This window comes from Astatotilapia calliptera, chromosome 18, assembly GCF_964374335.1.
Source record: "Astatotilapia calliptera chromosome 18, fAstCal68.1, whole genome shotgun sequence".
Lineage (NCBI taxonomy): Eukaryota > Metazoa > Chordata > Actinopteri > Cichliformes > Cichlidae > Astatotilapia > Astatotilapia calliptera.
The window spans coordinates 31875412-31902784 of NC_137439.1; the positions used below are offsets into that span (position 1 = coordinate 31875412).

At 41.6% G+C, this 27373-nt stretch overlaps 1 protein-coding gene and 3 long non-coding RNA genes across 4 annotated transcripts; 2 read left to right on the plus strand and 2 right to left on the minus strand.

Moving 5' to 3' along the window:
- Positions 1–12438: 12438 nt before the first annotated feature.
- Positions 12439–13121, minus strand: LOC113009884 (ferritin, middle subunit-like). Its single transcript, XM_026148455.2, has 2 exons — positions 12966–13121; positions 12439–12855 (listed from the first exon to the last, which is right to left on the minus strand). Exons 1-2 carry the CDS (start codon positions 13050–13052, stop codon positions 12694–12696), a joined length of 249 nt encoding a protein of 82 aa, XP_026004240.2. The 5' UTR covers positions 13053–13121; the 3' UTR covers positions 12439–12693.
- A 4723-nt stretch (positions 13122–17844) lies between these two features.
- On the plus strand, positions 17845–25780 carry LOC145421929 (uncharacterized). Its single transcript, XR_013903306.1, has 2 exons — positions 17845–17916; positions 25235–25780. It is a non-coding gene; the product is annotated as an uncharacterized LOC145421929 (long non-coding RNA).
- On the plus strand, positions 21296–22550 carry LOC145421928 (uncharacterized). Its single transcript, XR_013903305.1, has 3 exons — positions 21296–21431; positions 22046–22106; positions 22286–22550. It is a non-coding gene; the product is annotated as an uncharacterized LOC145421928 (long non-coding RNA).
- On the minus strand, positions 22594–24837 carry LOC145421930 (uncharacterized). The gene is made up of 2 exons (XR_013903307.1): positions 24695–24837; positions 22594–23157 (listed from the first exon to the last, which is right to left on the minus strand). It is a non-coding gene; the product is annotated as an uncharacterized LOC145421930 (long non-coding RNA).
- Positions 25781–27373: the final 1593 nt, after the last annotated feature.

The window sequence follows — 27373 nt, forward strand, 5'->3', positions numbered from 1 at the left end:
AAATTTTCGGATTTGAAACTGTAAAAGTGGAGCACTGTCAGAGGAACATACTGGGCGGTTGCCCAGGGCCGCATCGTGGTGGGGGCGGCATCACGGGCAACAAAAAAAAGTTGCTCGTACTCATGCTGCCCCGACGTCAGCCAGCGCATTTTGGCGATGACTATGGGCACCGATCGGTTTTCCATCGCCCGTTTGCGGGGAGTAAGGGCGCCCTCCGTTTGCGAGGTGCGGAGGAGAGGGCGGGGCGGCGGGGGATTCTCTGGCTGGCTGGAGCAGCATCTAATAACCAACTCACAAAATAAAACAAAATATAAACAAACCAACAAACACGAAAACACCAGACATGATACAGACTTATAATTTGCACCGATGTTTTTTCGAAATTCTATACGTGAAAAGTGAGCGCGAGAGCCCTCGGTGCGCCTGCTCGCTGCTGAAGTCAAAATAAACTTTATTGTCATCTCCGCTACATACAGTCCAGTATATAGAGAGACGAGACGACGAGGCTCCAGTTACAGCAGTGCAAGTAAACAAACATTATATATAAGAAGAGTAAGAAAATAAATATACAATTTAGGACTCGGGGTAAAGGGATCAATAACAATTTAACATTTATAATTTACTGTTTGATGATTTAAAGTCTCACTCAACTTGTTGAAAGGGGAAGGGGGCGGCTGCTTCCAAATAGAGCACATTTCATTCATAATGTTGTAAATCCAAGCCCATTATGTATTCATGATTTGAATCCTGGGCTGTGCGAAATACCAGAAATAAACCCTAGACAAAGCGAATCTGTGAACTAAGGTGTAGGTCTGTTAGGTTATGTTGTGGTGATCCTCGTGTTGGGGCATGGGTGTTCTACAGTGCAAAATTAAAACCAATGGAAGGTGGACAAGAAAAGGTCAAAGCCATCAGGTGCTCAGCCAGAGGGGGTGTTCGCCCAGGGCACCAAACAGGCTAGGACCACCATTGGCTACTTGGATTAGGGGAGTATTAGTTGGCCTCTCTCAGCCTTTAGGCCATTCGGGCTTATTTGAATGTTGTTTGCTTTACACAGCACAGGAACACACACTACGCATTACCACTGAACTGACAACATATTTGACTTTTGTTGGGCTTTTTTTGTTGTTGTTTTATTTTTATTTTTTTTTTATAAATTAGCTTTTTGTGCAACTAATGTGTGATGTCCATCTTTTGTGGTGTCCTTGTCACGGTTCTGGGTCAGTTTGACCCAGTATTTTGAGTTGTCATGTTTTTGCAGGTTTAGTTTAGTTCCATGTGTCATTCTCTCTATGTCGAGTCTGCGTCTTAGTGTGATGGTTTCTTGTTCCTGTTTTATTGTGAAGGTCTGCGTCTCATGTGAGTGTGTTCAGTTTTACCTCTGTCTCGTCTTGTTGATTATTCCCAGCTGTGTCCACCACCTGTGTGTAATTCCCCTGTGTTTCTCTGTGTATCCACCATGTCTCACCCGTGTGTTCTCCCTGCTGTCCATCGTCATTCTCCTCTGCTTGTTCTCATTCTTGTCCAGGTTTGTGCTCGGTAGTTTAGTTGTTTCCAGTCTAGTTTAGTTCGTGCTCTATTTGCTGTTTGTCTATATTTATTTTGTATTTAATAAACCACCCTCACCCCTTTACAAGTGCCTGCTTTTGGATCCTCCTTTATTTCCCACACGGCTCATCGCACTCGCCGTGACAGTCCTTGTGTGGTGTCCATCATTTTGGCTGATCAAAAATCTTCATAGTGTCACTACAGGCCAAGGTAATGCCGTCCATGGTAAGTATCTGGTTAGATGCCATGTTTTTAAGAATTTTAGGGTTAGTTTTGTCTGAATTCGAAGCAGAAAATTAGAGTTTGTCCAGGCCTTTATGCCTATAAGACATGTCGTATTTGTGTCATCTGACTTCATAAATAACCATAACCATTTGGAGTGGAGGGCCCACTCCTGAAGAAATTCTATGACTCTGTTGTGGCTTCTGCTATCTTTTATGGCGTGGTCTGCTGGGGCGGCAGCATCTCTGCTGGGGACAGGAAGAGACTGAACAGGGTGATCCGAAGGGCCAGCTCTGTTCTAGGATGCCCTCTGGACCCAGTGGAGGTGGTGAGTGACAGGAGAACGGCGGCTAAGCTGTCATCCCTGATGGACAACATCTCCCACCCCATGCAGCAGACTGTGACAGCACTGAGCAGCTCCTTCAGTGGGAGACTGCGGCACCCACGGTGTGGGACGGAGAGATTTCGCAGGTCTTTCCTCCCCACTGCTGTCAGACTCCATAATAAAGACTTTAACTGATCAAGCACACACATCCATACATATGCAATAATACTAAGTGCAATAATCCTTTGTCATCGTTGTATTTTTACTCAGTTGTATATAGTATTTGTATTTGTATTCTATTTTTATCTTATTGTATATTTATTTTATTTTATTCTACTGTATATAGTATTTTATTTTATTCTATTCTGTACAGTTGTGTACTGTATTTATTCTTATTGTATTCTAATTTTTGCCTCATAACTTTTGCACTGTCCACTTCCTGCTGTGACAAAACAAATTTCCCACGTGTGGGACTAATAAAGGTTATCTTATCTTATCTTATCTTATAACTGGGTATCAGCTGCATTGCATTGGAAATGCATCCTGTGTCTTCTAATAATACTTCCTAATTGGAGTAGGATTATGTAAAAAGGTCCCAGCAGAAAGGCAGCTGCTTGAAATGAGAGGTTGCAAATCTTTAGTTATATCATGGAGCTAGATTAAAATTCCCCCAGGAAATCTGAACAGAACCTTTAAAATCCAAATGCAACTTAACTGAATTGTAAAAGAGTGGACAAGCTCAAAATGTAACAACCCTCAACTTCTGTCCCTTCCAGGACTCTGACTGAGTGACTATAATAGTTAATATAGCCTAAGAGCAAGTACTTGGCAACAGTGAGAAGGAAAAACTCCCTTTTAACAGGAAACAGCTTTGACAGCGGGAGAAAGAGAGAGCATACTTTCATTCTTGTAAAAAGATTATGCCATCTCAAGAGCAACAGAAGCATGAATTGTCAGAGAAACAAAGCACCTTCAGCACATCCAAACAGATGGAACAAGAGAAGGTTTCTAGGTCGAGCTGAACTCCTTTCTCTGCCATTTCAGTGACTGTGTGAGTTTCTCTTCCTTATAACTGAAACTAGTCTGAGCTCTGATCTCAACATCATGTGTTTCTGCAGTGAATGGAGCCTGTCAAGTTTCATTCCAGGAGGAGGACTGGTTTGTGAGCGATACTGTGTTGAACCCTTTTGTAAATGTAGTTCTTACATCAACTTTTAAGCTTCTTAACCCTTTATTCTATATAAATAAACTTCACTTTAGAAATGTCAGAGTTCTCACTGAAGTAAACAAACAGTCCTTCAGGTTTAGTCAATGCAGGAGGATAATGATCCTAAACATACAGATAAGGCAGCCACTGACATGATACTTCTGTTGCATTTTAAGTTTATGTTCATTTCAATGGTTTCTGTCCTTAAAACAAACATCAAAGATGAGAGGGTGCAGCAGGCGTAGTAGTTGATATATGAGGCAGTAAATAAGTGAAAGGGTTTTCAAACACATTCAGCTCCACAAAAATGTGATAAATGTTTGACAATAATAATAAAAAGAAACTCTGACTCCTTCTTTTATTAAAAAAAAAAAAAAAAAAAAAAAGCACCGGACCTTCCTTGCTAAGTGCTCGGAGCAAAACTCTCCTTCTCTCCCCTTACTAGGAGTTTCTGCTGTTGACCCACTAGATGGCAGGCTTTTGCCATGAGCAGGCCAGGAATAAACATATTTGTTGACACATCTATTCAGTTACTTACAGCAATAATGACTACGACCTATAACATACCTCAGAAACAATCCGAGGGACAGAATACTCAGTTACGTTGCAATAGGTTTAGGCAGCTGGGGTATTCTCATGATGCACTGAGTGTTTCTTCTTCCAGTCAGCCTTTTTAGTCACTAGTGTTTATACATCTCTCGATATTTAATTGTTAGTTATGTATAATATCTGGCTCGCTTCCACAGTGTGTCGTGTCCCGATTTCCTCCCGTCACCTCCAACCAGTCGTGGCAATTGGTTAAATTGAATTGAATTGAGACCTCCAGCCTGCAGATGTGGCTGTTGAGACATTTTGGTGAAAATTTTAATCATGGATTCTTTCCAAAACATGGATATAAAACTGAGCAAACACCTGGATTTTCAAGAGAAGAGTGAGAGATGATTTCTTTGTGATGTAATTTTATTTGTAAATAACATTAATACTAGTGAATAAAATGACTTCACTAGCTGGGCCCATGTCCTCATTTTAAGTTTTTTAAGCAGTTTAGTATAGGTAAAAGTGAATGCTTTGACATGAATTGAGCTGCGGTTTGGGGAAGGCCTCGAAGGGGACTGGCGATGGCTCCTGGGCCTGGCAGATCCCAATGTACTAAATAGAAGTGAAGAAGTTGAAGAATGGAAAAGGAGGGAGGGAGGGTTGGGCACGTAAACGAGAATGATCAGCTTGCAGAACTAGGGGAACCTATATAGATGACAGCCGGAAGGAGTGTGTTTGGAGGTGTGGTCTTGCTCCTGAAATTCCAATACATAATCTCCAACACAAATCTTTGAGTTTATTTAATTCCTGAAAAAAATGACAAAATACAAATGTAGTGTAGCATGATATGATTGATGTATGATATGATGTATGAATCACAGCATCAGAAGTGTAGGTCAAGTTGATACTTCACTGGGGAGAACTCCAAAAGATATCCAGTAACATTTACATCTGATATGGCCTTTGTTGAAATCTCCCAATTCTTTGAATCTTTGGGCTGAAGGAAGGACAATACTCGGTGTATAAATGCTCAATCAACAATCATTTATTTCCATACAATTCAACAATAAGAGCATTACAACGTCCGGACGGGAGAGATGCTACCAGAGGGTCAGGCACATGTCTCAAAATGGTGACGGGTTGCTCAGCTTTTTATAGTCTCTAGTGGCCCCCAGCTAGTCGTAAAAGCCAAAACATCACATTTTTTCTCTGTTACAGCGCCTAAGTTATGACCTCGGCAGTTGTTTCTCTGCTTTCTGTAAGGTGGGGGTGTGGAATGTGGTCTATCTATCTCCCCTGTCTTTAGACACAGAGTCTCCTGCTTACAACCTTCTCTTCATGATTCAACAATTAAGCATGTCAAGAAAACAGTGTAACACATTCCCAGCAGATCAAGGATACAGAGTGGTGCACATTTATCTAATGAACTAATATGTGAATATGTTCTGTTAACTCAAAAGTATAATGAGAACTAAACTACATACAGCTCACACACTCTATTTTAAAGGGTATAATGTGATCTACAGCAGTATTCTAATTCAACTACTTTGATTACATATATAAGGTAACATATAATAACAGAATAATCTAATAATTCCCCCTTTTGATCTCTGAAAGAGATCACTTACAACATGCACTCCAGGGTCGCAAGGTCCAAGTTTTCTTGATCCTGAGGCCCTCTGTCCCCCTTTAACGGGTGGACCATATGTGGGATGACCTCTGTGTTCACGCAGTTCAGATGCAAGCAAAGTTAGATTTACAACCATAACAGCAGTTACAGATGACTCTCCCATCACTCCCCAATTCTCCCACAGCTTTATTTTGGTGCTCCAGTTTTCCACTCCCATTTTAATGCCCCCTTATACCTTTCAAATGTACTTAGACTAGAACCTCTGTCTAAGGAGCTTTTAACCTTTATTTTTATTGCTGCAGCTACCAGTATCTTCCAGTTGGGTGATTCTCAGCTTCTTTCTTCGACCTCCGGGGTTAGACCACCCTTTAGTCATTGCACAGTTCTGGGGATTATTCTGCCCCGATTTCAAAGATCTGTGTATTTTGGGGTCACCGACGTGTCCCCCTTTTTGCCAAGAGCCTCTCGAACCTTGTTGGTCTTGTGTTCCTGGTTTTCGCCAACCCCTTCATGGTTATTGCTGTGTTTGTGGGATCCATCTTCTCCAGGAGCCCAAACGTCATGACACTTGACCCCAGTTGCTGTCTCGACAGTCCCTACATCTGTCCCTGCTGTGAAGGGTCCTCACATCTCCGGGTCCCCGTCTGGTGTCTGTTCCTTTCTCTGCAAGAGACAGAAAACCAAAACACCTCTCTCCCTAGCCTTGATAATCTAATATTGTTATCCATTGTTCTTCTAATGATTCAAATTTGGTTTAAAATATTATGTTCAGGACTTATTCTAATCATAATCTATGTGTGTGTAAAAGAAATCAAAAATTAGTGAACCCTTTCTAAGTCTAACACATTATAAGCTTAAGTTTTACCATAGCTAATTTATTAAACACAAAAATAAACTCATAGAAATTTTCATATCACCATTGTTTGATGTTCAAACTCAACTCCCCCTTTTTGACACACTCCCATGTGTCAATTCATTGGAGCTAGACAATTAAAAGAGAAGGTTAGTGACATCATATCTCAGAAAGTATCAGAAATTCTTCTCTCGAGTACCGTTGCTCCAGCCTTGTCATCCCTGAGGATCTTCGATCCCGAAAATGTCCCTTCTCCTCATGTAATAAAGTCTGTCATCCTTCCATGCCCTGGTAACTGGTCCATCCAGAGCTGTAACATTTTGAAATGTACATACAACAAGCCAAACCACACCTTGGTCACACCAACCCTTTTCTGCCCTGAAGATGTCCAACACCATTTTAGTCTGGACCAGGGTTGTAATAGTTTTGCAATTTTCATCAGTTTTAATCAGTTTTTACCAATTGTTTGCTAGTTTAGTTTAGTTTTTATTTTCTGAAAATCCTTAGTTTCAATTTAGTTTTATTTGTGTTTTGCAAAAAATTAAGTGTAACAAAATCCCAGTTCCATCATATCAGTCTCTTCTGGTTATCCTTGGGTGTTGAGACTAATAACTATTAACTCTTGCCGCACTGAGTGGTCCTAATTTTGGTTCAAGTGAATTGATAACCTTTTGAAGGCGATTGTTTCACACCTTTATTTAGATGTCCCAGTCCTGTTGTCTCGGGATACATCACGCTGCCTTATCTGGGGTTAGCTGTTTTCTGGGGATGCGGGTTGAGTGGGTGAGCTCTTCAAGGAGGGGGAGTGTGCTCCCCCTGATGAGGTCTTCTAGGTAAGCTAGGTTAACCTTCTTGTGTGGGCTTTTCAAGTGCACTTTAAGGTTAGTGGGACTTTTAGTTTTATAAATGTCCCTCATGACCCCCTGATGACCCAGTATTTCATTTTTGCACACTGTAGTACACATTTTAGTTTTTGCTTGTAGCTCGCATACTCTACTTGCCACTCCTCTAATTCCTGATGTTTCTTAGAGAGGGCAACAGTACCTTTAAAATTATATCACATGTGTGGGGGTGTGGCCTTGCCAATTGCTTTGCCCACCTTTTCAAAATGGCTGGCGTGCCCACAAGCACATTTCATGGAAAAAGAAAGGTAAGCTTGATATTTACATTTAAAATGTTTTGTTAAACTCAGATTTTTATTTTATTCTTTTTGCAAGTACCCCTCCTCGGTGGCGAGAAACTGTTGGTGTGGTCAAGTGGGTGCTCTAGAAACAAACGCTCAGGACAGAACAGTTATCAGTCATGTACTTCCTACAAATTTTGCATATGTTTTATTTCATATTGATCCTCTGAGTGTAATGGTACATTTTAATTTGAATTTATCCAAACTAAACACAATATTTTCTTTATTTACTTTGCTCTTGTTCTTTTGCAGTACCACATTCTATCAAATGTCCCTGTCGATTATATTCTACATTTAATAACTTACTATTTCAAGTGAGAACCTAAATCACGTGGACCAATGTTTATTATTGCATATCTCTATTCTGAATGTGGCCAGTCATTCATAGGTATTGTTCAATTTTGGCGATTTTCCTCTATAAAATTTAATTGACTTTTTTACAGTGGCCTGCTATGGTTAATAGTAACATATTCCAGTCATGAGTGGTATCAATAGTTATCTCCACTGTAGCATTTGGCATTCCCAATAATATAACATGATACCTTAATCAAAACACAGCTAATATAGCACAGTTTTCTTGATGCAAACATCAGTAACTCAAAATCAGCAACCACAGTGTTAAGTCTGCAGTTCATACTTATGTGAAGCTAGAGTCTCCTCCTCCAGTCTCTCTTATCCTCCTGCTCCTGAAAAAACAAAACAAAACAAAGCGAAGCATCCACCCTTCTCTTGTCGGCTGGGTGAATTGTTTATGAATTGTTTATTGGTATTTACTAATCCTAAAGTGGGTGCAGTCATTGTCTCAGTATCAAGTCAGTCAAAGCTTTTAGTCGTCAGTCCATCACAGTCCATTCACATGCATACCTCCATACACATTCATACCAGAGGTTGCTGATAATGGAGTCTCACGCGCAACCTATTCGAGCCTCCATCACCAGCAAGATGACGTCATCATTTTAAAAGGAAAACAATTCCTTGTTGTTTTTTGGGCCGGATTGACTCAGTGCAATCCTTTTAGATCAGTGTTCCCTATAAGTGAATTTCTCCCAAGCCAATTACAATCATGGAGAAGCACACTTTGCAACTGTTTACAGTAATAATATTTTATAGCGCTTTAAATTTCAATCTTTCAGGCCTGGTTTAAAGAGCTGATTGTTAAATCATGAACTCACAAAATATCAACATATCACCACCGGTGGATCACACCTCTCAGATGTTTTTTTTCTCCAGTGCACTGTAACAAAAACGAAAACAGACGTAACCAACAAAACACTAATAACAATAACATAAACTAGGGCCCGTTGCAGACATGTCCAAGCATAAAACTATCCTCTCTCGCTTACGAGAAAGAACACAAGCCAAAGCTCACTGATAAAATCAAGCTAGCGCTAAACAAAACCAAACAATCAACCAGAAATTCACAGGAACATTTTGCTTCCTGCCGGGACAATATTGTGTGGGAATGAGAACCTCAGGTGCCGTAACACCTTTTGTTCCTCCTTGAATTACAACTCAATCACAGAAAATGCCGTACTCCGACCTAAAACTTACACTATTAAGTCATCAATTTCACTCTGTGCCACTGTTCCTCATCAGGGCTGTGTGAAGCACAGCAAAGAATTCAGTCAAGGCCTTGAGCCATAAACAGACATCACGCACAGACATTGTTTTCATAACCAAACCGTTTTAGAGCTTATTCCTAAAATCTACATAAATGCCTTCTAGGTGACATATAACACATTCTAAGTAATCAATGGCTCCTCATAAAAAATTATGCATTGGGATGTTTGTGTGCAGCATTTTGCATATCAGCATAAGCAAAGCATTCTTCATTGCATCAGCGTGTATGTGTGTGTGCGTGTGGATCACTCTTCATTGCACAAGCGTGTGCATGTGTATGTGTGTGCATCACTTCTCAGTGAATCAGCATTCCCGTGTGTGTGTGTGTGTGTGTGTGTGTGTGAGTGTGTATGTGTGTGTGTATATGTGTGTGTGTGTCATTTCTCACTCACTCAACGAGTGCACGTGTTCATGTGTGTATTTCACTTCATTCTGAATCTGTGTGTTTGGAGACGTGTGTGTGTGTGTGTGTGTGTGTGTGTGTGTGTGTGTTTGTGTTCATCACTTTCCTGTTCTGGTGTTCTGGGTAAACCACGGCCTGAAGCGTGCCCTGGGGTCCTGCCCCCCCTCCTTTTCAGTTTGTTTGCGACCATTGCTGCTGCTGCTGCTCAAAATTCAGTCCGTCCTGGTTCTGACCCCAATTGGGGCAGTCCTTTCTCCAGTGTCGATGTTCACCGCAGGTGAAACCTGCATCTTCTTCTGTGTTTTTGTCCATTCTGAGGTGCCTTCTGTCCTCAGTTACTCCTCTTGTCTCGGTCACGCCCTTTTTCGCCACCCGATCATCCGTGTTGGTCCATCACTGTCCTGCACAGTGTGAATGCAAAGTTATCAAGGTCAGCATTCTTTCGCTCGGCCTTACTTTTCATTTGGGCTTGGCGGGCGTCTCGTCACAGCTCTGTCAGCTGACGCAGTCTGGGAATTTTCCCCCGTGTAGTGAAACGGGCCTTAGGTTTAGTGCTCTCCGTCTCGGCTGCATGAGATCACATTCCTGCAGGTCTGTTGACATTCTCAGGTCGTTGTTGTGGGTCCAGCTGTTGCAGCATTTGGTCAGTGTCACGTATAGGGGAGAGCAGGAGTCCAGTCAGCCTCGGCTTTCAGGGCCGGCAAAGCAGCCTGTAATTAAATATGTATAGAAAAAAACAAAAACAAAACAAAACAAAAACAAACAAAAAACAAAAACAAACGAACAGGAAAATGTTGTTGTGTTGGCTGTGTTATTCAGAGGGGAGACAATGGGGCCAGGCCCTGTGTCAGCCTTCTCTCCCCCTTTTTTTTGGTTTTTGTCTCCTGATATGATCAACTCCTAACCCACCAAGTTGACAGGACAACACCGGTATATGTTAAAATTCTTAAGATCATGTTTAAAAGCCCAAAAAGGAACTTTCTTTCATTCAGTAATCACTTTTATTAATCAATCAACAGAAAACATGTCACAATTTGAATCTTTTAACCACTAAATTTGTTGTGTCTTGCCTGGTTGGTTAGACCAGTGTTCCTTTTTTTTTTTTTTTTAGTTAAATTGTTGTCCTGCAACCCAGAGGGTTTCTTTGTCAGTAATGTATAGACTTCATCATTTAAGTATGTTAATTTTTCTTTAACCTTGCTGGAAAATCTTCACGTGTTCATGAGTGTAAGCTGTTTCTTCATTGCGTGTATGTGCATTTGTATAAAAGCAGGTTAATTTTATCTTTTCTCAAACTAGGCGTTACCTTAAAAGGAGCCTTTCTCTCAGATTTCTCTGCTTGTGTGTGTTTTTGTTTCACCTTTTTGTTGTGATGCTCCGGACGCCTTCCCAACCTCCACAAGTCCGTTGGCCCCAATTTTATGTGTTAAAACTTCTCTTAATTTCTCCTCTAATTCTCTCCTCGCTGCTGTCTTTTTCACAGCTGCTGATTCGTGCTGGGTGTGGTTCCCATTACCTATAATTTTGCTTCGGCCGCTGTGCTTGTGGGGGCAGTTGGTCCAGGTCCGCAGCTTCCTGTATTAACACACTAAGAGATTTATTTAATTTCATTTTCATCACTGTTAAACAGATAAGCAGGCAACACGCCTACCTTGACAGCGTCATAATTCTCCACTACACACCTCTTACTATCTCTCCTTTTTATTTTTATTACACCACAGAGTAATACACCCAATTATGCCCGTCTATCTCTATGTGGCTCCAAATTCCCTCTTTATTTTAATTTCACACTCGTCAGGGGACAGGCACACAACAATTTCAACCACTGAAACGAGGAATTCAACCTTTTTATTTCTTAACTAATCTAGACTCAACGTTTGTTCGCAAAATGTGTCTTGTTCTAGTCCGGAATAAATGTGAACCCGTGATTACACGGCCGTTCCAGTGTTATTTCCGTAGTTATGCGGGGGCCCTCACCTCCCCAAGTCACCACCTCGGCACCCGGACGCCGCCGGTCCTGGCCGCGCGTCCACGGACAGGAGGGTCGCCACTCCATAGGCAAAATGTTCCACAGGTACACTAGGCATCAACCTTTGATCCTAAAATGTGTATTTGCTCTAATGTCCTCCTAATCAAACACATCAACCGTCACTGTCACTGTGTTCACGCTTCACACTTCACACAAAAAACACACTCAGAGCGCGCCTCACTCACACTCTCACTCAGTGCGCGCTTTACACACAAGACAGCACCCAGAGCGCGCTTCGTAGCTTCACACACACTCTCTCACCCAGAGCGCGCTTTCACACTCACCCACAACACTTTTCCTCAGCGGGAATTTTACACAGAAACCTCTGAGCTCAACTATTAGATCTTCTTAAAGCACACTGCACCATAGACCAAAATACCCCTTTCTCTGCGCTTATGACCGCCACCACGGGGCAAAGTCGCATCATAAAAGTGATGCTTGCATCCCCGAAGTTATACCTGACATCATAAACCAAGTGTTGCTATGTACTAAATTTTTACTTTGTATTATGACCGCAGCCCTTTATACTCGACTGACGCCACAAACCACCGTCAAAACCTCTATCAAATGTACTAAAACTAGCACCAACCACTACTGCACTTCACGGCCGCACCACCGGAACACGCCGTATCATAAACCAAACCTACGGACGTGTTTCGCTCTTGCGTATAAGGTAACATATAATAACAGAATAATCTAATACCTTGTTTGTATTTGGTACCAATGTGTACAAAGATTAACTCATACACCTTTTGAGAGAACATGTCAACACCATAATCTCACAAATTCAACAAGGTAATGAAGCAGTGATTTATTTAGTCTTTAGACCGACTGCTTGAACTAATCAGTAAAATGAGTAACAGATGCAGACAGACCAAAGATCTAGCTTAAATTGTTTATTCAGATTAGCAGATCAGAAACATTTCCAAAAGTCAGACAGCTTACAAGCAGAGCCATGACCTTATAACATCCATCCCTCCATGTGACATTTCACACAAAAACACCACAACATACAAGAACTGACGCCACCTTTAAGTCAGGAAAGAAATCATTCTCAGTGAAACAGGTGGAGCAGAAGTGAGTTTACTTCAAAGCCTGTGTTGTTATAATTTTGACTCCAGGCTCACTTCTAGGTCTCAGTATTTAGCTCTTGTCACCCAGACTTGCTTGTCAAACAGGTACTCTGCCATCTTGTTTGTGTGGGCATCCATGCGGGTGAGGTTAGTGATGTGGTCACCCAGCTTCTTGATGGACTTCACCTGCTCATCCAGGTAGTGGCTCTCCAGGAAGTCACACAGCTGGGAAAACGCACACAAATTATAGTTAACATTTGATGATTTGTCAAACATATACTGCATGAACTAGTTCAGTCTTTAACCCCAAACTCTTCCCTCCTACTCCCGCTTACATGAGGGTCATAATGCTGAGAAGCCAGCTTGTGCAGGTCCAGCAGAGCCTGGTTGACTTTCTTCTCCAGTTGCAGAGCACACTGCATGGCCTCCAGCCCACTGCCCCACTCGTCACGCTCTGGTTTCTGCCCAACAAACAATTCCGTTATAGACTGAACACTCTTAAGCTTTGTGTACACACTGATACAAGCTACCGTGTGTATCAGTCTGACTCTGTATAAGCCCTAATCAGTGTACTGACACTACAGGAGGAAATATAAGGCGAGGAATTACAAGCCCCTCATCAGTGGCACGCCAGTGGAGAGAGTGGACAGTTTCCGATACCTGGATGTCCACATCACTCAGAACCTGTCATGGTCCTGTCACATCAACACCCTGGTTAAGAAAGCCCGTCAGCTTCTCTTCTTCCTCAGAAGACTTAGAGACTTCCATCTGCCACTGAACGTGCTCAAGAACTTTTACTCCTGCACCATCGAGAGCGTCCTGACGGGAAACATCTGCACCTGGTTTGGGAACAGCACCAAGCAGGACAGACGAGATCTGCAAAGGGTGGTGCGCTTGGCCGAACGCATCATTCAATCAGAGCTCCCTGACCTGCTGTCCATCTACACCAAGCGGTGCAAGTCCAAAGCTAGGAAGATTATGATGGACCTCTCCCATCCCAACAATGGACTCTTCTCACTGTTGAGGTCTGGGAAGCGCTTCCGCTCCCTTAAGGCCAAAACAGAGAGAATGAGGAGGAGCTTCTTCCCCCAGGCTATTCGGGCCCTGAACCAGGTGTAGGACTGGAATCTCCCACACACGTCACTATAAGACTGGACTCTCACACACATCACATCACCACACGCACTCTGGTTTTTCTTCATGCACACTTCCTATAATTTATAATCTTTCTGCTATTTGCACATTTCTAAGTTAAATCTGTAAATCTTGTAATAACCTGTAAATTGTAAATACTGTAAAACCACTGTCATTTAATGGTCGGGCATTGCACAGCTACAAGCATTTCACCTCATGTCATAGTGTGTGTGTGTGTGTGTGTGTGTGTGTGTGTGTGTGTGTGTGTGTGTGTGTGTGACAAATAAAATTTGAATTTGATAACAATAGAGCTATTTTCCTGAAATCATAAAAGGTAGTAAAAGTCAGCAAAACAGCAATTGTTGAAGCTGCTTCCTGTTTGAGGGAACTGGCCATTCAACCACTTTGACTGAGTGTGCTTTTAAATGACCTTTTTCAACTATAAAGCCCAGGAATGACACTGAATCAACATGAAATTCACATTTCTCACCTTTTAAATTGAGATGTTTTTTTCTACGAGACATTTGAGAAGGACTTGACAGGTATAAGACAACTGGGAGAAGTTAAGAATATTGTTGAAATAAAGAAAATGTGGATGATGAAGTCACAAAGGATGTCATTGACCAGGGCCTGAAAGACTTCTGGTGCGTTTGCTGAAAATGCTATTTTCAAATAACCGAAACAACCCATTTGGGTTTAAAAATTATACTGATTACTGGAAGGTGAAGGAGGACCAGTAAGCGAGTCAATGGAGCAGTCATAAGGACGATGAGGTGTGAGATAAAGAGCTAAACCTCCTCTCACTTTGGTTAGTAAGTAAGTAAAATTTTATTTATATAGCACATTTCTAGATAGAAATCACAAAGTGCTTTACAAGATATAACAGATTATAAAAAAAAAAAAAAAAAAAAAGTTGGCAAAAAGCAATTTTAAAAAGATGTGTTTTTAGCTATTTTTTAAAAGTAATCAATGAATCAGCGGATCGTAAGTCCTGAGGAAGGGAATTCCACAGCCTGCGGCCACAGTAGCAAAAGCTCTATCGCCCCTAGTTTTCAGTCTCGTATACTGAATGACAAGTAGGCCCTGACTACTCGACCTCAGAGACCTACTAGGGGCATAGGGCTGTAAAAGTTCAAGTTAAGGGTAAACAGCCTATTGCCCGCAGCATCAGCTAAATCCTTTGTCATAAACACTTTGCAATGAAATTTGGGTTTGGTTTCAGCATGGCTTCGCTAACAGTGCTGCATAAATGTTGCGTTATCTTACCAGGCATGGTCTCTTTATAAATGCCCAACAGAGCCAACAAAAAGACTTTAATTATATGCTCTGTGGTCAGTTGTCAGTTTGTGGTGTTTGTTAAGCTTTTTGTATGTCAGTATGTCCAGATAAACTTTGTTTCTCATGGTTTACTTCATACAAACAGTCTCCTCTCAGATCTCAGAGGACTGATGTCTTATTATGGGTCCCTGCATTAGTGTGATGGAGTGTCTTCTGTGGCATGTTGAAATCAACTGATTTTCTTTTTCGTCAAAGAGAAAAACTTCTGACTGACTGGTGGCTGACCGTCTCTGTTCCTCACAGATTTGCCATGTGTGGATGTGGTCCACTGATCCACATCCACACATACAGAAGAGGAGGACATTCAATTAAAAACATTAAATACAGATCAAAAGCATAAATGTACTTTACATGAAACAAATGCTGGGTGAGCAGAAGTGGAATTTGTTGTAAGCTGAAGTCAGCGAGCAGCAACATCCTGAGAAAATCATGACTTAGCACTAATGTCCTTAGCTATAGTCAACACAGTCACACACTATGAGGCAGTCCTGTTTGAAATTTCCACCAAATCTACTTTTGTGCTTGTAGTGAAATGGTAAATGGCCTGTATTTGTATAGTGCTTTTCTAGTCCCTAAGGACCCCAAAGCGCTTTACATATCCAGTCATCCACCCATTCACACACTGGTGATGGCAGCTACATTGTAGCCACAGCCACCCTGGGGTGCACTGACAGAGGCGAGGCTGCCGGACACTGGCGCCACCGGGCCCTCTGACCACCACCAGTAGGCAACGGGTGAAGTGTCTTGCCCAAGGACACAACGACCGAGACTGTCCAAGCCGGGGCTCGAACCGGCAACCTTTCGATTACAAGGCGAACTCCTAACTCTTGAGCTACGATCGCCCCGATCGTAGTGCTGTGTTTCCTCAGTGGATGCAGATGGTCAAAGTCTGTGTTTTCAAATATGTAGAGTGTCATTTCTCTACATAACACAGAAATAAGAATTTACAAATCAAACAATTATTCAGAAACAAAATGTGCAAAACCCAAAATAAACAAATCTTCAGTTTAGAGCAAAGGAATCATCTATTAATGTTGTGGAGTTATTAAACACACACAAACTGCTCTAAGATGAATAAGTCGGCAAACAGCAATAACGGCAAAACATGTAATGGACGTGCTGGTCCACTAGACAACATCATGTTAATGTAATGCTTTGGGTCTGTTATGCAAAGTAAAGAGACTGAAATAAGGTGTCCATGAGTATCAGTTTTCAACATTCGGTATTAAGAGACAAAGACTGTACGGGTTGGGCCAGTCGTCAAGTCCTGGAGCAAAGTGAGCCTGCAAATCAATAAGATGCAAATCAGTTTATACCTTTCATATAATGTTTTCATTTGTTTATTCTGAGTTTTATTGTTCAGTTAGTTTCCACAGTTCATATATCATGTGTAATTTTTCATTAGTTTCAGTGTTTGTTTGTATTTTATTCTAGCGCAAACAAGATGTAAACACAGAGTGGACCCGAAGCATCAGAATCGCTAAGCTCCGACAGCATGTCCGTGTTCAGGCCGTGGGGTGAGAAAGCCGAGAAAGACTAAGCTGATTCTGATGCGTCGGGTCCGCTCTGTGTTTACGTCTTTGTGTGGAATCCGTTAATGAATTGATATCGCTTTATTCAAGCTACTCACCTCTCTCTCTTCCACCTGCACTTTCAACTGGACCATGGCCAATCAGAGAGGTCCCGCCCCTGACTATCTCTGATTGGTTTAGTCCACGATAGGGGCATAATGTGTGTCTGTTGTTGACCACACGGAGAGTTGCAGAGATTGTTTTTTTTTTTTTTTTTTGTTACCCGAAAAAATATATTTTTTTTAGGCGCACCACTGAAAAATTTGGTCGCACTCTAGAGCCCTGGCGTAAAGCACAAGGCTCGCGTGCGGAGTGAAGCGGAAAAAAAGTGCAAGAGAGAGAGGTAGGTTCACGTCAAAGACCTGGCTCTAAGAGCCATTTCGTTCGCGACCGACCCATCACTACTGGCTGTGACGCAATCGGCCTTCAAATGCGGCCTCCGGAGGATGCAGCCGACGTTTTGGGACACAGCTTATGTGATAGACTGGCACCCTAACCAGGGTGTACCCTATAACTTCTGCGTTATGCCCCAGCCCTCCTGCAACCTGTAAATCCATTGAATTTTGTATGTTAACCAAAATCTAGACTTTGCTGAATATTATGTAATATGAAGACAACATGCAGTGTTTAAGTGACCAAGTAGAATTGGGTAAAAGTTACTGAATTAGTGTTGGAATAAAATGACAAAATTGTGAATGATTGAAATATTCCAAGAGCTTAACTTGCTTCATCTAAACATGTTTCAATCACGTTTTATAAACCCAAAATGCACAGGTTTATGAATATGAATAAGTTGTTTCGATATAACACAGTTGTTTACGTTTCACCCAAAGCAAAAAAATTGTGTGCAACCAATGTACAGTACTGAATTAAGTAAATCCAACACGTTCTCTTTTTCAGTGCACCCTGTACACCTGATGGCCAGTCCAGCTGTGGTCAAATTGTATTAAAAAAATAACTTCTGCTTATACTGTAGGGTCTTTCCCTTTGTCAGTACATGGAAGAAAAAGAAATTAATGAGAAGCAAAACATTTTTCTTAATAAAAAAAAAAAAAAGATTGTATATTTGCATGAAGACCGTTCCAGCCAATGGGGGTTTGTTGATAAAATTATTCTCTGTGATTGGTGGCTCCATGGCCACCAGCACAGTGAGAAGAGGTTTAAAAAGGTCCCAGCACAGCATTCACTGCAAGCTGAATGACAGCAATGGCTCATCTGTTCCTCCTTCTCCTTCTGTGGGTTGGTGAGTCAACTATTGCACTTATTCCATATGTGTGTGTTTGCGTGTGTTCTTTTTAAACTATTCTTCAGGTAATCACATATCTGTGTAACCAAGCCAAGTTAAACAATCCTTTATTAAGTTTTGCTGTCATGGTTCCAGGCTTCTGAGCCTTTGTTTATTATTAGAATTTTTAGTTTGGGGGATTATTTACAGCTGTTCTGGTAAATTATTTTCATGCCATTAGTTTTTGAGCTTCTTGTTCATTTCCCTTAGTGATGTGTCGGTCATGAACGAAATGGCTCTTAGAGCCGGTGTCAGGTTTATATTAATGATTGTCATTTATGCTTAGAAATATTTACTCATATGCTTAGTTTTATAATCGCATAATGATAGAGGTTTGATCCTTAGCAGTCTGTAAAGACTGTGTGCCTTCCAGAGTGTACTGGCATGCACACACAGATCCTGGGGTCATGAGAGAGGTCGTACCTTATTTTATTGTTTTATGGTTTGATAAACACATCTGTCTGTTTTAGTATAAGTGCCTTTTGTTTAGATCAACTGCTGGACTTCCAGGCCAGCAGGTTTAGGGAAGTCGTTTATGGGGTCACATCTTGAAACACACACACACACACACACACACACACACACACACACACACACACACACACACACACACACACACAGACGGTACTCTTTGGTTACATGTATATCTATGTAAGACGTCATATGTTAATGAACTTATGCATATTCATGTAAACTCAATAAAGACCAGTATTATGAGGGAGCAGACGAGAGCAACTCGGGTCAAGCGAAGGAACGGCGCTGTCACTGTTTTCTCCCTCGTGCACGAGTAACACAAAGAGCTCTGGTGACTTGTGTCTTGCTTTTGCTGTTGTAATAGAATGGTCTGAGGGGCTGTGCTAGACAGACCCATCAGCTGGCTCTTTGAAGTGCACAACACGAGCCGACTCCTTATTGGGAGCGGTGCTTTTTTTTTTTTTTTTTTTCTTTTACTCACTCACACACACACACTTTTTTTCCCCCGCTTCACTCTGCATTGCAGTGTTTTGTGTTGTTTCACTTTAAATTTGTTTAAAAGGAGAAAGCTGAAAATTTAAATAGTTAAAAGTTGAAATGTAAATAGTTGGTTTTTGTATTTTAGTTTATTTATTACATTTTATGTGAAGTGAATAAATAACTGCGAAGCACATACAAATTCCAAAGTTCTCTCTCTCTCTCTCTAATAATCTGACAATACTATAATATTGGCCATATTATATTTAAAGTCAACTCACTGTGGCAATGTAGTCTCATGAACAACATTAACTAATTGTTATTTACTAACTAATCTTATATGACTGTTCAGCACAGAAATGAAGCCCAACAGTCATGTTTTACAGTCCCGTGGTCTCAGCCTCAGATACTCAACTAAAGTGATGTCATGACAAAAATGAATGACCAACAAAACATTTTTCTCCTTCATTTCTGTCAAACAAAGCTGTATGTAATGTGTCTCGCGGTTAGTATCATGGTTGCTAGGCAACCTGAACAGCGCGACGAAGCGTATACCGTCCCATATCACAAGCCTCTCACTTCCGCACTTCTCGTACTTATAGTACGCACCGTACGTAGTACGTGTAGTGCGCGTACTTCAAGCGTGCAATTGGGACACAGCCTATGTATGTAAAAACACAGAATCTGACCATCTAAAGCCACTGAGGAAACACATAAGTATAGTTGGTAGCAGGGGCGATTTTAGCCCATTTTTGGGGGTGCCAAAATGAATCAAAGCACCCCCAAAGATTTCTTACTTTTTTTGATAATATTTGCTGTTTGTGTGACACACTACTAAAAATATAAAAAGCATACAGTACTTGGTTGAGACGTAACATTTTAACAACAAAAGTATAGATACCACCCCCCGCCCTCTCTCCCAAAATGGTTTGTTCCAGCTCGCCTCTCCCCTGCTCTGGCTCTAGTGCCGTTGCTGCCGGAGCAATGGTGGCTGAGACACAGCGGAGCGGAGGTGTGAGTGCCTGGCTTAAAACAGGACATGTTAACTGCATTTAACCTTCAGTTACTCTTTATATAGTTAGGTAGGAGTCAGACCATGTTTCTTTTTAGCTGAAAAACATTACACCCAGGTAACCTGCAGTGTCGAAAACGTGTTTTGCGACAATGTTAGCTACCCTACAATCCGTCCCACTCTGTAGTAAAATCAGCGACATTTGACTGTCCTATTGCTCCCACTGAAATGTATACAGCCTATTTAAAATCTAAAACTTAACATTGGCCATAGCCTACTGTTGTTGCCACTGTCCTGTTTGAAATGGAATGAGTGAAGCTGGTTATTTTGTAGTGATGTGCGGATCGATCATTTATGTTCTAGAATCGATTCTCACATTAAAATATCAATATTTTAGTAATTTAGAGTAAATTTGTAGTTTATCATTAACAGGAACACAGTGGAAAGAAACTATAACATTCGGATTGTCTACATTCAAAGGAACTACTTCCTCTTCCGCCTTTCATAGTCATGTGCTAAATACGGCTGTAAAAATGTCTCGCAGCCCCTTGGCGTGCGCAGTGTTGCCAACTTAGCGACTTTGTCGCTATATTTAGCGAGTTTTCAGACCCCTTAGCGACTTTTTTTTCTAAAAAGTGACTAGCGACAAATCTGGCGACTTTTTCTGGTGTTATTGGAGACTTATTTATGACGACTTTTTGACGTGAAAGGGCGTGTTGCTCTTACTCTCAACAAGCAGCGGTGCGGCTGTGGGCACCTCACCCCTGCTAAAGCGCTCACGGGCGGAGGATAGTCCTCCCCCAGCTGCAGGAGATGTTCACACCTATGCGTCCAAACTGCAAATGAACCGCGCATGAGCAAAGCTGCTGCTCCCGCACTAACTGTAACGCAGTCAGTTCTTCTTTTACTGTTATGCTGTTTGCTGTTTTGTGTTTTACTTTTACTGTTTACTGTTTTACTCGTTTTCACTTCTCCATTACTTACAGGCCCGGTTCTAGGAACACTAACGGTGTGTTCACACTGAACGCGATGGACGCGAATAGAGTGTCAGGTTTACATGTAAAGTCAATGGAAAGGTGCGATGACGCGCGATTGCGGGTCCCGCGAAAATTCGGAAGCAGATTTGCGTCGCGAAAACGCCAAAACGCGTGAAACGCGCGGCAGTGTAGCGCGTCTGGCGCGTTTGACTTGCGAATAAAACCACGCGCGTGAGTTTTTGTGTTGCATTTTGTGCATACGCGCGTTTCGCGTCTACCGCTCGAGTTGGAAAAATCTGAACTCCAGCGTCAAATCGCGCCGTGACAACCAATCAGGAGCCTGGTGACGTGGCTGTTACCTAGGTCAAAGGGGCAGATCCAGCCAAAGCCTTTCATACTTCAATGGAGGGGAAGGCTAATCAATGCGGTAGCAAACAACCCGGAGCCATACAACACCAGCTGCTTTCAGTACCGAGACAGGAATAAAAAGGACCGAGCTTGGAGGAAGATATGTGAAGAGATCGGGCAACCTGGTAAGTTCATTCATTTCTCTTTTGAAAGTTTTCACTGACCCGGGGAAGCCGCACAAAAGCTAGCAAGCCACCGCTATTTTCCCACTGACGTACAAATACCGTTCTGCTTTTATGCATGTTGTCATTTAGGAATATATTTTATTGTTTATTAATAAACAGCATACAGTGGTCCCGCTGTTCATCCGTCACTGCTTTGCTTTTTCGCTGATTTTTTATTGCACAGTACAGCATTGCATTCTGCAGCCTGATTGACAAATCTGCTCCGTGCCGTGTCTCCTGCGCTTGCCAAATTTATCACGTTTGGTTTTGATAACCATCGCGTCCAATAGAAAAAACAGCACAAAAACACCCATAACTACGACCCTCATTCGGAAATAGACACCTGCACCGTGAGGGGAAAAAGGCGCACGAAAGTGGCGGGCAGATGAAGACAAACCGCGGCATAATAATACTTTTACGTTTTGCAATCTACAAAGGTTTGCACTTTGAGAATCAATTGTGAGAACTGTGACCAGGGGCTAGTTATTCTGAGAACCCCTGCAATAAATGAGGGACCACTGTCTACTCTACGATTATTATATCCAACCTGTTAACATTTAATACTGTATTGATAGAACCAACTGATTCTGCAGCAGAGCATCCCCAGTCCCTGAGCTCCTGCTGCTGCACCCACAGGTATGTACAGCAAGCACTGATACCTTTTTAGTCGGTGGGATTCCCTTGTGATCACCTTTACTAAATATCTACAACCAATCTGATTATATCCTGTTATTGTTTGTTTTGTTTTTTTCAATGTTGAAACTAAAATCTAGTAGCAGCCTTCTCATTTCTTTGTGTTTTGTGCTGTTTTACAGGCCCACAGAGGAGGACGGCTCCGAGGCAGATGAGGGACGGGTCCCAGGACGGTCCATCGGCGGTGGAGCTGGCCATCGTGGAGTCCCTGAAGAGGCCACACCAGTCTCCAATGGAGCATTTCCTCCTCAGCCTTGTTCCTGCTCTGGAGAGCAGCTGGTCCTTTTTATTCCTGTCTCTCTGTAAATTCTTATATTTTATATATTTATGTTTAATGTTTTTCTGTTTGAGACTTTTAATATTATTTCAAATAAATGTTTATAATGACTAATGTCTCAGTTCTACTACACAGCAAATGTTGGCACACGACTTGACACATGTAGAATTTATTTCATATTATACTAATGACAAAATATACTGATACAGTGGGATGCAGAAGTTTGGGCAACCTTGTTAATAGACATTATTTTCCTGTATAAATCGTTGGTTGTTACAATAAAAAATGTCAGTTAAATATCATACAGGAGACACACACAGTGATATTTGAGAAGTGAAAAGAAGTTTACTGGATTTACAGAAAGTGTGCAATAATTGTTTAAACAAAATCAAGCAGGTGCATCAATTTGGGCACCACAAAAAAGAAATGAAATAAATATTTAGTGTATATCAATGTGTGTGTCTCCTATATGATATATGGGGTGCCTTTGTCTGGACGTGCTTCCCATCCAGCTGCACAGCACAGAGGAAAGTTCCAGCGCTCCTGGAATCCCTCTGTGATGGAGCGCCAGTCTCCAGGTGAAGGCACAGCCATGAAGTCGTCCACTAGACAGTCCCAGATGGACGTCGCTGCCTGGGGGGTGATCTGGCTCACCGTGGACACACCGACTATGAAACTGAACGCTTGGTCGTGAAGGAGTCCCCGGTGACAAGGAACCTGGACAAAATTGTTCAAAATCAGTATTATGTGTACTGCAGTTACAAAATACATTATTCAAATTCCAAAACACTTTTGTGATGTCAGATTTAAATCACAAAACATGAATCTTACATAAAACCTTTTGTAATTATAAGGATAATTAGAAAATGTATATTAGATAATATCTAAAACAGTTGTGTTTTGTTTTAACTTTAACATATCATAATTTGATTGGTAGCAACTTTCACAACTACAGTGAGCCAATCACTCATAATTCCTAAACATGTCAATCAGGTAGGAATGAAGTGAGACATTAATAGAAATGTTGACATGTATGTTGACATGTAGCCCTTTCCTTGCTTAAATCATTAATATTTTTGAAAAATTAATCTGTGATAAGACAGCTTATCAAGATAGAACCATGTAACTAAAGATGAACCAAACTGTTCACAGTTTTATCTAACTCTGTTTTAATAAAGGCTGGTGACCCCTGCTATAGAGTCTGACAGCTGCAGGGATTATATACAAATATTCAACTATCCCAGAATTAAACCAGGTCTAAATAAAAAGGAGTGAGTATCACTACAAAGGTTAACTCAGTGGCCCTAATGCTACAGTTTGATATCAGCAAACACCGAGCGCATACATTGATGTGACACCACAGCCATGCTATCATGCAAACACTGAGAACAGCATAAATCGAATTAAATCGGGACTTGATGAGACCTTCTGAGTATCACTAGAAATATTATAAAGAGTCGTCTCTGTACCACAGTTTGCTTTCAGTAAACACCGACAGCATTCACTGTTAGCATAGCACATCCATGTTAGCAGTGTATAACTGGATGGATTAGCATATTAGCACAGATATCTGAAGGAAATTGCCGTCCCGGGTTTCCTCCGTGGCGTGAGCGATAAGCAGAGTTCTGTCCTTTCCTTCTAAGATTCCTAATTATTTAAAGTAACACTCAGGTATGCCATTCAGCTGGGTTAGTTACAGCGCCGGGAGCAGCTTGGGAGAACAAGGAAACACAGACTGCTTCAGGTTGCCTTCCCAAATCAACTCAAAGGTTTATTTGATACACAGCAGTTTATATAGAGAAAAAAAGGTTCGTGTGTCAGCTTTCCCAGTTCAAACCGGTACAGACTAAATAAGGAAACGTCTTCCTGCCTTCTGAGCAAAGTATCCCTTGTGTAGTTTATCAGTTCAGCTATAATTTATGATCATCACAGCAAAATACACTCCTAGACATAGAATACAGAGTTCTTTCATCAGTGAATTCTGAAACAAACCACCTAGCCTTTAACGAGCCTTTTCCAGGAGATAAAGAAAAAGGGAGGATGGGAGTAAGGAAGTGGTCTCATCTCTGTGGTGTTTTCGACCTTCGGGTACCAGCTTGTGAGTCCTACACATTAATTCTTGGGTCACAGAGAAAGAGAAAAACAACTAGTAGATGGGCCTTATTGAGTAAGTTTTCCTGTAAATGCTAACCGTGGTATCAAAATATCATAACAATATCAATAAAGGACTACCATATTAAATAGTTTTACTAACCTCAGGCAGACGGACAGGCGCTCTGCAGGTGGGATTGAGCGCCTGTAGTTGGTGTCTAGGGTCCAGTTTTTACCCAGGTGCTTAAAGCCCTTCTTTACCCTCATGTAACACCAACAGTAATTTCCAACCACTATTTCCTGTTCCTGTCAGTCAAACAAACAGACGACAAACATCTTCTATAAACAGGAATAATGTCATTTTATCGGATTAGAAAACATCTAATCTAGCGTTGATATTACACTGCTGTTTAGTGTCTGGCTGATCTCAGTGTCACCAAAATATCTGCCCTACATGTCAAACAATGAGAGAACTTGAAACAGTAACATCACCTAGCAGCTTATTTTAATTAGTGCTAACGTTTTGTTTGCTGGCTAACATTGCTATTATTATAGTCACAGTTAATTGACTTTGAATAGCTTTATTTCAAAAGTAATTTTACAATTTCACAGCCATTTAGCTGTGTTAACTGTACATGCTGTAGGTCATAAGGCGTGCATGGATCATTTTTATAATCAGCCTCTTATCTTTTGTCCACCACAGGCTTTGCCATGATAAATTGGTCAGTTGACAACCAGGAGCCGTACACCTTAACCTCAGAGGCCAGGACATCCAGGGGCAGTGTGAACACGCACTTGCTTAAATGGGACGCAAGACGGACTATAGAGGGCCACCCCCTTGCCAGACAACCAAGTGCTGTCCCTGTCCACGGCCAGTGTGAGAAGGACTCTCACTAAAGTCAACCCACACAAAGCTGCTGGACCAGACAATATACCTGGACGCGTGCTCGGAGCCCGTGCTGACCAGCTGACTGATGTCCTAGCGGGCATCTTTAACATCTCCCTGAGTCAAGCTGTTGTGCCACAGTGCTTTAAAACCACCACCATCATACCTGTCCCCAGACCTTCCCAAAGCCTAATTCCACAATGATTGCCTGAGCCTATTCTTGTTAAATGATGAAAAACTCAAAGGCACGTTTGGGCAGTGGATCTGTGTGAAATCAGCAGCTTGCAAAACGAAATCAAAATGTGTGCTATTGATTCTAAAAATAGAAATCACAATAAAGTTCAACATTTACTAAAACCGCCATTCAGTCATCTGAGAGTCTTTACTCATGAAATTATAACGGTTAGATGAATGTATATGCAGTGATTTACTGATCAATGATAAAAGGGGAGATTTATGCAATAACGAAGACTGTCATGAAAAGTATTTGGCATCTGATCTCCTGTAACCTGCGGAGCTAAGCTGTTTTACCAGCTCTGCTCTCTGATTTTTCTTTTTTCTTTTATGAAAAAACACAAGTTGTCAAAGTTATTTGTTTGCAAATGTATTTCAGAAATATCGACATACTTTTTTTAATCAGCAGAAACTTTATGTCAGTAGTGCAAAAACCTGCACTGATCTGACCTCATTTCTTCCTCATCCTGATTCCTGACCTGGGAAGGGAGAGAACTATTTGTTTTTGTTTGTCTTCTTGTTTTATTTAATTCCTTGTGGGATTTGGATCCAACACGTAAAGTATGCATATTATGCACACACACAAACACACATGCAGCTATTACCCATTTCTTGTATTCTTGAATAAAGACATTGATTTGACACATTTAATTAGCGGCCAATTGTTTTTATTGTTCAATTATTAAGAAAAAAGAAAAGGTGGGGGTGGGTGGGATGGAAAGTAAAGGGAGAGAGGAGAGAAAACCCCAACAATCCCCTCTGAGCAAGCACTAGGCGACAGTGGATAGGAAAAACTCCCTTTAAAGGAAGAAACCTATGACAGAACCAGGCTCTAGAGGGGGCAGTCAACTGTCGGGACTGGTTGGGGGGTGATTGTGAAAAGAGGGGAGGGAGATGGGGGAGGTGTTAGTAGTTAAGGGGAGGGGGGGGGGGGGAATTAAGCTGGAGCAGAGGTGGGGGAAGAAGAGGTGACATTGGCAGTAGTGAAAGAAGGAGTGTTCTTCCTCCAGAAGAAGCAGAAGCGTTTTTTCTTTTTCTTCAGCTGCTCTTCCACGAGCACCTTTTTCTCGAGGATGAGGATTTTCAGCTCCTCGATTGTTTCGGTGTTTTGCTTCTGCAGCTTGTTGCATTTTTTCTCCACTTCTTCTATTTCAGCTTGTTTTTCTTCCAACCTTTCTTTCAGCACTTTAGATGTTGCCTCCTGTTTCTCAAACTCCTGGAGAAGAAGTTTTTCTTCTCTCTGCTTACTGACCAGCTGTTCTCTCTCTTGAAGCAGGTCTTGATATTTGTGCAGTGTCTCTTCGAACTTTACCTGCAGCATCCTGTCGTTTACCTCCATGAGCTGGAGTTGGCACTCCATGTCTCCCTGCTTTCTGTCCAGCTGCTCTTTCTCTTGAAGGATTTCTTTATTCTGTCGCAGAGCTTCATCAAGCTTTCCTTGCAAGCTTTCATTTTGTTGCTTGATGCTCTGAAGATTGGAATCCATTTCTTTTTGTTTGATTTCTTGTTCCCTTTTCTCTTGGAGAAGCTTCTCATTTGCTTGCTCTGTGCGATCAAGCCTTTTTTTGTCTACACTGTACATTAGCTCCATGTCTCGGAGCTTGGAGTGCAGGCCTCTCTTCTTCGTGCTGTCTTGCATCTTCTCTTGGAGGAGTTTTCTATTTTGTCGCAGAGCTTGATCAAGCTTTCCTTGCAAGCTTTCAATGTGTTGCTTGATGCTCT

What these genes read in the sequence shown, in the direction of transcription:
- LOC113009884 (XM_026148455.2), bottom strand. Translation starts at nt 13,052, where the DNA reads ATGCAGTGTGCTCTGCAACTGGAGAAGAAAGTCAACCAGGCTCTGCTG. An exon ending in CTCAGCATTATGACCCTCAT is followed by an intron (nt 12,856 to 12,965) that starts GTAAGCGGGAGT and finishes GCGTTTTCCCAG; the next exon opens with CTGTGTGACTTCCTGGAGAG.